General features: G+C 37.0%; 1 protein-coding gene across 5 annotated transcripts in view; it reads left to right on the top strand.

Annotated features, from left to right (window-relative positions):
• IL33 (interleukin 33) overlaps positions 1-11,902 on the top strand; it is a 45,942-nt gene extending 34,040 nt beyond the window's left edge. For 2 of the 5 annotated variants that reach the window (XM_011937301.1, XM_011937302.1), the window contains exons 3-8: positions 4,515-4,640; positions 5,179-5,304; positions 6,878-7,003; positions 7,500-7,550; positions 8,407-8,498; positions 9,922-11,902. In XM_011937301.1, coding sequence (XP_011792691.1) covers positions 4,515-4,640; positions 5,179-5,304; positions 6,878-7,003; positions 7,500-7,550; positions 8,407-8,498; positions 9,922-10,122 — 722 coding nt within the window. In that variant the 3' untranslated portion in view covers positions 10,123-11,902. The remainder of the gene's footprint in view (positions 1-4,514; positions 4,641-5,178; positions 5,305-6,877; positions 7,004-7,499; positions 7,551-8,406; positions 8,499-9,921) is intronic. The other 3 variants (XM_011937303.1, XM_011937304.1, XM_011937305.1) reach the window with 3 other exon arrangements.
• The last annotated feature ends 921 nt before the right edge of the window (positions 11,903-12,823 follow it).

The following is a 12,823-nucleotide window of genomic DNA, read 5'->3' as shown; positions in this document are numbered from 1 at the left end:
GGCGCCTGTAGTCCCAGCTACTCGGGAGGCAGGAGCTTGCAGTGAGCCGAGATCGCGCCACTGCACTCCAGCCTGGGCGACAAGAGGGAGACTCCATCTCCAAAAAAAAAAAAGGAAGAAAGAAATGGGTGGATAATGATAGATAGCTCTACTATTTCTCAAGACAGGCAATTCAGGAGAAATATATTGGGGGTAGAAAAAGAAAAAGAAATTTTTTATTGTAAGTACTGCCATGGTTTGAATGTCCCCTCCAAAACTCATGTAGAAATTTAATTACCATTGTGATAGTATTAAGAGGTGGAACCGGCTGGGTGCGGTGGCTTATGCCTGTAATCTCAGCACTTTGGGAGGCCAAAGTGGGTGGATCACAAGGTCAAGAGATTGAGACCATCCTTGCCAACATGATGAAACCCCGTCTCTACTAAAAATATAAAAATTAGCTGGGCATGGTGGCACACCACTGTAGTCCCAGCTACTCGGGAGGCTGAGGCAGGAGAATCACTGGAACCCAGGAGGCAGAGGTTGCAGTGAGCCAAGATTGCACCACTGTACTCCAGTCTGTCAACAGAGCAAGGTTCCATTTCAAAAAAATAAAAATTAAAAAAATTAAAAAAAAAAAAGGAGAAGAAGAAGAAGAGAGGTGGGACCTTTAAGAAGTGATTAGATTATAAGGGCTTTGCCTTCATTAATGGATTAATGCCATTGTCATGGGAGTGGGTTAGTTACTGCAGGATTGGGCTTCTGATAAAAATGATGAAGTTCAGTCCCCATCCTTTCTTTGCCTCATGTGCACTCTCACCATGTGATGCCTTCCACTATGTGACGACACAGCAAGAAGGACCTCATCAGCTACAGCCCCTCAATCTTGGACTTCCCAAAGTCCAGAACCAAACACCAAATAAAACTATTTTCTTTATAAATTACCCAGTCCATGGTATTCTGTTATGGCAGCAGAAAAGAGACTAAGACCAGTGAATCTTAGTTTAAGGTAGCTGTAGGTCACCCAGGTAGAGATATCCAGAATTCAGAAGATATACACAGAAAGAGACAGTGATGCTTTAAAGTAGCTGGGTCAAAATGACTTGTGGAGAAAGAACAACAGATAGAAAGCTCAGGATAAAGACCAAAGATAGAGTTACAGTCTGGGGAGTCATCAGCCTCTAAAAAGGTGATTGAAGCCATTGAAGCAAGCATGATTGCCCAGGAAGAAAGTTTAGAGTGAGAGAAGAAGAAAAAGCCGAAACCCTGAGAAACACGAACATTTATGAGCAGACAGAAGAGGGATAACTAACAAAGAGGCAAGGTGCACTAGTCAGAGAGAAACAAGAAGAACCTAGGGAAACGGGTGACATGGCATAAGGAAAGAGGGGTTCAAAGAAATAAGTAGTCCTGAGAGTCCATTGCCACAGACAGGTAAAGGGTAGTAAGCAGTAAGGAGACACCTTGGTAAAATCCGTGCTTGGGGAAGAAATGAAAGATGGAGTGCTTCACCTCTGTGGTTTCTATCAGCCATAGTCTTGTTCTCTGAGTGGCAGAATTATAGAAAGATTTCCAGGGTCCTTCCTATTTACTCACCAGAAATCCCTGAGGGATTTATACTGCTGTTATGATGAAATTAGCTATGGGAAATTTCTTAAAATTCATACTAAGCTATTGCCCTTAGGGAGCAGGCAGGATAGAAACAGAAAGTGGTAACAGCCCTTATATACATTTGAGCTGGCTCTTTGACCCCAGTGGAATGCTCTTTCCTGCAAAGTCCACATGTCCATGCCAGCTTTACACTTTCCTCTCCAGAACACAACCCTCACACTTTCAGCTTCCCAAAACACCAAAGCATATGTTCTTCAAAATTCTCCTGATGCAAAGTGTTTTCAATACTTCAAATGTAGTAACCCCCATCCTTGAACTATAACCAGTGCTTGTCCTACTAGATGCTAGCCCTCACACCTGTATCTTTAACTCTCTTCTTATCTCCTAAAGTCTTCTACATCTTCAGTACTTCCTCAGTATTGTGACCCTCAATACCCAGACTGACATCCTGTTCCCCCAGAGTCCACACTCAGTATTACGCATGCCTATCATGTTCCCATGTGATGCTGACTAAAATATAAAGAATATAAGGAATGAGCATTCTTTCAGTTATCATATTATGCCTTTTAGCTTTGAAAAGACAATGTGGTATAGTTGCTATGGTTTGCATGTTTCCACCAAAACTCATGTTAAAATTTAATCACCATTGTAACAGTGTTGAGCGGTCAGATCTTTATTTCTTTTCTTTTCTTTTCTTTTTTTTTTTTTTTCTTTGAGACAGAGTCTCACTCTGTCGCCAGGCTGGAGTGCAGTGGTACTATCTCGGCTCACTGCAACCTCTGGAGAGGTCGGATCTTTAAGATGTAATTAGGTCATGAGAACTCCACTATCATGAACAGATTACTGCTGTTATCATGGGAGTGGTTTGGTTATCAAGAGACTGGATTTGTTATAAAAGTGAGTTCCCCGGATTTCCTCTCTGACTCATGTACTCACTGCTGCCTTCCACCATCAGATGATCCTCACCAGATGCCTGCACAATATTCTTGGATTTGCCTACCTCCAGAAGTGTAATAAATAATTTTCTCTCTGTTTTTTCTTTTTTTAGAGACAGGGTCGCACTCTGTCACCCAGGCTGGAGTGCCATGGCATGATTATAGCTCACTACAGCCTCAAACTCCCAGGCTCAAGCAATCCTTTGGTCTCAGCCTCCCAAGTTGCCGAGACTACAGAAGCAGGCCACCATGCCCAGCTATTTTTTTTTTAAATTTTTTGTAGAGACAGGGTCTTACTGTGTTGCCCAGGCTGGTCTTGAACGCCTAGCCTCAGGCGATTTTCTCGCCTCAGCCTCCCAAAGTGCTGGGATTACAGGTGTGAGTCACAGCACCTGGCCAACAAATTTTTTTCCTTTACAAATTACCAAGTCTATGGTATTCTGTGATAGTAGCAGAAAACGAATTAATACAAGGGTCAGTAAAGTACTGCATTAAATTACTTGCTAGGAGAAGAAGTACAATGCTGGCTCTAGCACTAGTTTTTCTTTATAAATTATCTTTGTAAGTGTAAAAGCACTAAAATATAAATACAAGATACCACAGTTGATATTTCTGAATTGAGAATCAATGGTAAAGAGTTCCAGAGTGGGTGTGAATATAATTCAGTGGTCTTCCCTTGTTAAATCAGTTGAAGATAGTTAAAGGTACCTACTCTGAATTGGAGGCAAGATGTGGATTAATTCAAAATAACAGGTAATAAAAGCTTTTCCACTTATCTTTGAAAAGCATTATTTTAGGAAGGCAAATCCTCTGGAGAATTTTTTAAATTCATAAAATGATTCCCAAAGTCACAAATAATTATTTTATTTTCTGAATTACTGTAACTGAAATTTGACTTTACTGTATAAATTGCTTGATAATTCATTTACTATATAATGTTAAAAATTGAGGTCCTGTGACTCATGTGTTATAATTTTCTTTTCTACTTGATTCTGAAAGACTTTTTATGATTTTCCAAGTAGCAAATTCAATTTTCCTTTTGAGACTTAGATTTTTCTTTAGCAAAATGAAATAATTGCTGAATAATCAATTAACTTTTTTACTTCAACTGATTTAATTTGAATTTGCATTTTGTTAGTCCCTCAAATTGTAATGTAGCATTTTCTTAGATGGCGGTAAGTGGATGGTAATGGAAAGAATAGGTTTGATTTTAGACACACTTCGATCACAACTTCTCGCCAGCCCTGTAATCTGGGGCAAGTGTCATGACTGACTCCTGAGAGCCTCAGATTATCATCTGTAAAATGGGGACAATAATGCCTATCTTGCAAGATTATTATGAAGAATTAAATGGAGACATATGTAAAATCATTAGCACGGTGTTTGGCTCACTGTAGACACTTAGTAAACAGTAGTTATTTTAATATCAATAACCTTCGTAGACTTCAGCAATCCCCCCAAAATTATTAAAGGTGTATTCTAGATAAGGAGAAAATATTGCACATTTCATATGAGTAAAAGATCCCCCTCAATTAGGCAAAGGTTGATATATGTTGGATACAGGTTCACACTCCCTCATATGGAATTCTGAAAGCGAAAATTTTTTTCTAAAGACTTAAAGTTTTTCAGAACTTATTTGACAGCAAAATATGACCTAACTTCATTTCTTAGTTAACTCCTGATGTGAACTAACATGAGGTCTTTATTTCACTTTGTGTAAATTTTCCTATATTTCAACATAAAATTAACTAATTTTGATTATGGGGTGCCGCCCCCCTCTCTTCTGGGGTGCTACATATATACAGTATATGCTCTCTATTACAACCCTAAAACCTAAAAAATTCTGAATTTTGAAACACAGCTGACCTAAGGGTTTCTGATAAGATACTGTGAACTAGTACTTGCTTTCTGGGTCTGCTACACTCAGGATTTGTAAAAGGATAAAGATGAATGGAATGAAACAGTCTCACAAGTTTTTCAATTGTTTAGAATCCCAACAGAAGGCCAAAGAAGTTTGCCACGTGTACTTTATGAAGCTCCGCTCTGGCCTTACGATAAAAAAGGAGGCCTGTTACTTTAGGAGAGAAACCACCAAAAGGCCTTCACCGAAAACAGGTAAGGGGAACCGTACATTCTCTGGCAATAGTGATATGGATCTATTTGCCTTTGCTTACCACATCTAAATACGCAATTATTTTTCCTCACTCCAAGGTTCCTTTTAGAAAATATTAAGGATGACAAACTGGTTTTTAGTTATTTTAAAAAGGGCCAAGAATTTTCAATAGCATGAGAGAAATGATTATGTTATAATGTTAAGTGAAAACTAAAGATACACAACTATGTGTAAATATGTTTACAACATTTTTAAGTGAATTTTTTTAATTTAAAGGAAGTAGGTTTAAGTGTTAATAGTGCTTACCTTTTCGGTGTTGAGATTGTGGGTGACTAGTTTTCTTCCTCCTGATCTCTAATGAATGTGCTTCTACTGGGGTATAAGTGTGCCAGGAGGTATCAATTCCTTTGGTCCACAGAGTGGCCAAAGCCCTGGAGTCAAGCACTACTCTCAGCAAGCAACCTTCACTGGGAATTCTCAAAGGGGTGTTTGTGCAGAGTGGGGATTGATGGTCCATCCCTAATCCCATCTGGTCTGCAGGTAGAAAGCACAAAGGACATCTGGTACTCGCTGCCTGTCAACAGCAGTCTACTGTGGAGTGCTTTGCCTTTGGTATAGCAGGGGTCCCGAAATATACTAGAGCACTTCATGATTCAAGTATCACAGGTATGACTGGTTACAGGAGTGATGTGGGAGTGAGGAGGGAGGCGTGACACAGGACTGTGGAAAGTGCTACTCCAGGTAGCAGTCCCAAGTCTGTGTCTTTAATGTGTACCAGAAACTTCTGCCCATTTGCAGCTGATGTACCCATCTAATAGTATCCAAAGTGGCACAAGGTAGCTGTTCTAATAATGCACAGGCATTCTCTAGTTAGCACACTATCATTATTTTGAAATACTTGCTATGGATTGGAATCCCATGGTCATTAGTTTTGGTGAAAATATGTTATCTTTTGGGGAAAAAACACATTTCCCCCCCAAATTTCAACATTTTGACCATTAAAGAAAAAAGCTATTGTATTTTTAAACGTAATTCTAACACTTTATACACTTTAAGTAGTAGTTACAATGGTTTTAAATTTTATCACATCCTTGTACAAAGTTCCAAGTTGATGATGACTATCAGGAAGTGAAGAGATCATCATTAAAAAAAAAAAACAATACTTGGCCAGGTGTGGTGGCTTATACCTATAATCCCAGCACTTTGGGAATCTGAGAGGTTGAAGGATCACCTGAGGTTAGGAGTTCAACACCAGCCTGGCCAACATGGCGAAACCCTGTCTCTACTAAAACTAGAAAAATTAGTCAGTTGTGGTGGTGTGCACCCATAATCCCAGCTACTTGTGAGGCTGAGGCACAAGAATCGCCTGAACCCTGACAGAGGTTGCAGTGAACCGAGATCATGCCAGAGCACTCTCACCTGAGACAGCCAGGGAAGCCATCTCAGAAAAAAAAAAAAAAAAAAAAAACTTTTCCTGGAATTGCAGTTGCCATTTCAAGCATTATTCCTGCTATAAATGTCCTAAATTCCCACTGAAGTTTAGAAACACTGAAGTTTCTCATTCAGTATTTCTAAATCATTTACTTTAGAAGTTCATGTACAAATTCAGTATTTAACATTCTCCTTAATATTTTGTATACTATTTTTTTCCAGGCCCCATATAGGTAGTCCATAAATCTGCTCCAGTTTACCTCAGCAGCCTATAAAAATATTATCATTTTCTATGTGTATTTTGATACTTTTTAAAAGTTAAGAGCACTGCACTAAGTGTCCCTGTTATTTAGCCAGAGGAGAGAACAGGGCTCATACCCACATTCTCCAGGACTGTCAGAAACTTCTGGGTAACTCCATACTTTATAGATGAACATTTATTTATCCATGTCTATCAAAATACAGTTCCTTCTTTACCACAGTCCCCAGACCATGTGGTGTCATGAAGTGAAGGTTTCCTCAAGCAATGTCTGTTGGTTTCCATTTTCTTTTTCCCTACCAAACTCTCCCATAAGCACACTCACATGGCCTCCCCGGGCCTTTGTGCAGGACACTAGCACCTTTAATCCCATTCAAGGGTCACATCTCAGCCTTTGAGCTATGTAAAACTTGTGCCAAAGGCTTTCATCTAGCCAACAGTGACATACAAAATGCAACTCAAATTGCAAAAATGTTTTTTCAGAGAGCATTTTTTAAAAAGGTTGCCAAAAGAATTGTACCTGACAAGTTTTTGAATTCTTAACAACAGGAATTTCACCTATTACAGAATCTCTTGCTTCTCTAAGCACATACAATGATCAATCCATTACTTTTGCTTTGGAGGATGAAAGTCATGAGATATATGTTGAAGACTTGGGAAAAGATAAAAAGAAAGGTAGATTATTTTCTTTTTCTATAATGATGTAATAATGACTAATAAAAGTAAAACGTTTTAATAAAACTAAATCTACCAAACTTTAAACAATGGATTAACTTAGACATGGCAAACAAGTCATGCTGTATGCTAACTCTAATGCATTGGCAGTGGATGCCTGAATCCACTTCTATGTTAAGATGGATTCAGAAGTTTTGTCAGGTTCATCAAAGAAGAATGCTGACATTGAAATGTAGTATCTGTTGTGAAAGATGGAAAGAGGGACCACAGGTATTTGCTATCTCTAAATTATCTAATAGATCTTTCTAGCCTTATTAGTATCACCAAAGTACAACCTCTTTGTCAATGCTATGCAAAATATTTTAAATATTTTAATAACAACTATATTGGAAATATAATAAAACGGGAGGATATTTTCTGATGTTATATGTGTGTTAGAACTGAAAACTTAAGAAAATTGTGTCTCACCAGAGGGATTTTCTGTATTCTCTTTCAGATAAGGTGTTACTGAGTTACTATGAGTCTCAATACCCCTCAAGTGAATCAGGTAATTTGGAGGGCTGGGTAGCTATAATGCTTGAATTCTTAAGTATGGGGTAAAGATAAATAAAATCCTTTTTGCCCGATAGGAAAAAAGATATTCTCAGAAGGTTATCTCCAACCCAAGCTCATGGTAAAACCTTAGATTCTCAGAGGATGCATTCTCATCCATTTTACAGCTTAATCGTTAGGATAAAGTTTTGGCTACACTTAATAGAGATCCAAAACAAGAGTGGCTTATGCTAGATAAAACTTTCTGTCTTAGCCAGGGCTGGAATGGCTCAACAAGTTGTCCAGGGAAGCCATCTCCTTCTATCTTGTGGTTCTGCCAACATCTATGTGGTTCAAGAGTACTTGGGAGCATGACAGTGCCCGGTCAACAGGACAGAGAAAAACAGATGCATGCATTCTATTTCCCTTTAAGGGTACAACCTAGAGGTTGCATATAACACTTCCTCTCATCTCACATTGGTCAGAACTCAGTTGTATTACTACACTTAGCCATAAGAAGGCAAGCTGGGGAATGTCGTATTACCATCCCAAAAGAGGAATGAATATTGGGGGACACTATGAGTGGCTTTACATGCAGACAGGAAAGCTGATGTCCAGAGAAGTACCCATTAGGGTCACAACTCTCCAGTTAAAAAAGCATATAAGAAAACTAATTTCTCTCCGGTTTATAAGCACCCTCTACTTATCAGTCCCTCTTGAATTTGAGTACAAATACTTCTAAGTTACCTGTTAGTGAATGAAGTAATTATTTTAATGTAATGTCTTAGAGTCTTTTCCTGGGTGCTGAATTCATTTAAATAAAGATGAGTTACAGTTCTTAACTTTATCATTTATACTTTCTTAATTGTAAGGTGATCGTGTTGATGGTAAGATGTTAATGGTAACCCTGAGTCCTACAAAAGACTTCTGGTTGCAAGCCAACAATAAGGAGCACTCTGTGGAGGTAAAAAAAAAGAAAAAAAAAAGAAAAAACGTATACATATATATATGATTACATAACTGTCATGAATGACACCGCCAACTTGTGTAGATTTGGGTGTTGGGGTATTTTGCAGAAGGATTTTTTTTGTGCTATTGTATATAAAGCACAATCACTTACTACAAATGACTTTCTTCTAGAGTAAGGAAGGCAGGAAAGTGGCATGTATGACTTTGCTACTGAAAGTCTGCTCTCTGCCAGCAGCACAGCATCACCTGAGAGCTTGTTAGAGATGCAAGATTCCAAGCCTCCCAGAAATAAATCGGAATCAGCATATTTTAACAAATCTCCAGGAAATTCATATGTGCCTTAAAGTTTGAGAAGCACTGTTATATAGAATGATCTCAAATCCTTGCTATTTGGCTTTAGGAACTACTATGTTCCTCTAGGAAACATTTCTTTGTATAATATCGTTTTCTTAAACAAATATGAAAAAATAATTTTCCATTCTGAGCCTGCTTAAGGGAGGGTCATAAGTGTTTCTATGTGCCAAGATTTATAAATAATCTAATATCTACATTCTGAACATAGGATTCATTGCATATTCTTCTTTAGTTAGTAAATGGTATTATTATATTGGTCATGATGTGTAATTATAACTATTTTGACAAGTCAAAGGTAGAGGCATGGAAGAAAACAGAAGAGCATAATATAGAAGATAAATTATATAAATACACAAAATTATAAAGCTAACTAACACAGCCATGTAAGGCCTTATTAACATAAACAGTGGATAGTAACCAGCATCTTCCTAACCAAAACATTCCTAAACATATATAATCTAGTGTTTGGAATGTATAACTACTCAATAATAGAGCTACTTAGACTGAGCTCTATTATATAGCAAGTACTGTGCTAAATGTTTTACAAATATTATTTTATTTAATACTCACAGTAACTCTACAATGGAGTTGTTGTATTGGTCAACTGTTGCTATGCAACAAACCATCCCAAAACTCAGTGCCCCAAAATAATAATCATTTATATTTATTCATATTCTGTAGGCATTTTGAGGATTGACTGATCTAGAAAACTAGTTAGACTAAAAAAATGAGGCTTGAGAGATAAAGCAACATGCCCAAGGTCTCAGAGATAGTACATGTCAAAAGAAGGGCACAAATCCAGAACTGCTGCATCCAGATCCAATCACCCCAATCCATACTACCTCTCTAACTATATTGACTATCAGTGAATCAAATCAAATCCACCCTCCATCCCTCTGGCCCTGTACTCACTTCTCCCCGTCTCCCCTCCGCTACTCACTAAGCAAGCTCGTTAGAAATATCAAGTCATACATAAGTATTCCCCTTTAGTTTCCAATACAGGCAGGTAATGTTGACTCTGAACTTCCCATTCACATATGGATTGCTTTCTCTCATTTCCTCAGCTCCATAAGTGTGAAAAACCACTGCCAGACCAGGCCTTCTTTGTCCTTCATAATAAGCCCTTCAACTGTGTTTCATTTGAATGCAAGACTGATCCTGGAGTGTTTATAGGTGTAAAGGATAATCATCTTGCTCTGATTAAAGTAGACTCTTCTGAGAATTTGTGTAGTGAGAATATCTTGTTTAAGCTCTCTGAAATTTAGTTGATGGAAACTTGTTGGTCTTGGGTTGAATATCCAAATGCTACCACTGGAGAAGGAATGAAAGATAAAGAAAGAGACGGTGACATCTAAGGGAAATGAAGAGCGCTTAGCATGCTGTGGAATGTTTTCCTTATTATACATAAAAATATTTTTTCTAATGTTTCAGTTCTTTTTTTATTTCCGCCTGTATAACTGCATATTCAATGCAAGTATCAGTATATTAAATAGGGTATTGGTAAAGAAACTGTCAACATTCTAAAGAGATACAGTCTGACCTTCACTTTTCTCTAGTTTCAGTCCAGAAAGAACTTCACATTTAGAGCTAAGGCCACTGAGGAGAGACAAAGCCATAGTTTGTCTCTCTGTAGACAGGGATCCATTTTAAAGAGCTACTTAGAGAAATAATTTTCCCCCGTTCCAAACAATAGGCTCAAACACTAGAGCTGCTAGTAAAAACAAGACCAGATGCTTCACAGAGTTATCATTTTTGCAACTGGAATAAAACACCAGGTTTGTTTGTAGATGTCTTAGGCAACACTCAGAGCAGCTGTCCCTTACTGTCAGGGGATACGGAACTTCAAAGGCCCACATGGCAAGCCAGGCAACATAAATGTGTGAAAAAGTAAAGATAATTGAAAAATTAAGACAAATAAATCCAGTATTTATAAAGTGAATAACTTCATTTCTAATTGTTTAATTTTTAAAATTCTGGTTTTTATATCTTGAGTTTACTTTAAGCAAGGCATTCTTACATCAGGAAGTGAAGTAAATTTTAGTTCAGACATAAAATTTCATTTATTGGGAATATGTAACATGCTAAAACTTTTTTTTTTTTAAGTACTAAGCCACAACATGTTTTAGAGCATTCGGGTACCATATAATCCAACTACCATGGTAAGGCCAGAAATCCTCTAACCTACCAGAGCCTCGATGAGACACCGAATTAACATTAACATTTCAGTAACTGACTGTCCCTCATGTTCGTGGCCTACCATCCCTTCTGACCCTGGCTTCCATGGACCTATGTCTTTTGATATACTCACAGTCACACTGGGTGAAGTTGCTTTTAATCCTTGCTTCCCATGTGCTCAAGTCTTTTTGTTGTCCAGCTTCCTGATAACCCTGCTTACTGCGGAATATTCATTTGACATCTATCTCTTTTCATTTCTTTTAACTACCATGTCCTTGATATATCTTTTGCACCCCCTGGATTTCATTTCTATATCATCTGACCTCTGGATGCCAACACCTTTATTCTGCTTTTTCTATTGTAGAATTTTAGATAAACCTATTAATGGCAATATTTTTTGCTAAACATCTTTGTTTTTTACTGTCACTAGGGCAATAAAATTTATACTCAACGATATAACATTTTTTTAACTACTAAAGGAATAGTTTTAAAAGTCTTAGCAATTCTTTTGCAATTTTTCTTAGACTTAATACTTATGATAAATGACTAACATAGTAACAGAATATGAAATACGACCTTTTCTGAAAGTATGTACTTTTAAATTTCTACTTTAGCTGGTAGAATATAAAAGAGGCTGAGAATTACTATACCAGGGTATTACAATTGTAAAACAATATATCTTTGTTTCATTGTTTTGTCAATAATTGTTACCAAGAGATAAAAATAAAAGCAAAATGTATATCATCCCTTCTGAAAAACACTAATTATTGACGTGTACATCTGTACGATAAACTTAAAATGATTATTAAATAACCAAATGTATCTACTACATTGTTTATATTATTGAATAAAATATATTTTCCAAAAGTATGTGAGACTATAATGATTTTATCATACGATGACTCAATATTCTGAAATTCTTAAGTGAAAGTAAGCATATTCCAACCTACCAATGTGGTATCCGGAGTAGGTCATTACCTGATAATTTTGGTGATTCAAAACTAAGTAACATTTTCAAGAGAAGAGATTGTGTCTTTTTCACCTGTGTACTGTCAGTGCCCATACTGGTGGGTGACACAAAGGTGTTCAGTGACTTTTACTCAGGATCAAACAGCCAACAGGTCCTGCACCAGAACCTTGATCTTATTATTCTGACTCCTTATGTAGATAACTTTCAACTCAGCACACTTATTTTCTGTGTTTAATTTTCCTTTTTAAAAAAAAAAAAATTCCACCATCATTACAGTCAGTACAATTTGATTAAAATATTCAAATGTGGGGTGGCATTTTTGTCACTTACCTGTATGTGTTTTGATGGTCCAAATACACATTACTGGAAATAATTTGTTCATTTAATTGTATCAGAAAGGATAATTGTGTCAAAACTTACTTTTTCCTCATTTTATTTGTGTTCTTTAGGTTTTTATGTATTTACTGAATATCTTGAAATATTGTCAAGAAAATTTTATCTGAATGAGTAAAATGACTTAGAATTGGGAAATAATAGGTAAGAGTTGAGATTTAGGTGGAATTTGGAAAGAAAATTGCCAATCTAATTAGAAAACAGCAGCTTAATTTAAGACTAAAACAATTTATTCATAATCCCCACTTTGCAGAACAAAATAAGCCAAAAAATAATTTCAATCTTTGTGCCTCATGCTGAAAAATTTCATGATGGATAGAAATCTTCAGCTGCAATCCCATTGCTGGGTATATACCCAGAAGAATAGGAATACAAATCATTCTACCACAAATATACATGTACACAAATGTTCATTGCAGCACTATCCA

The sequence above is a fragment of the Colobus angolensis genome, unplaced genomic scaffold, assembly GCF_000951035.1.
Source record: "Colobus angolensis palliatus isolate OR3802 unplaced genomic scaffold, Cang.pa_1.0 Scaffold162, whole genome shotgun sequence".
Lineage (NCBI taxonomy): Eukaryota > Metazoa > Chordata > Mammalia > Primates > Cercopithecidae > Colobus > Colobus angolensis.
This window is presented reverse-complemented; position numbering and strand designations above follow the sequence as displayed.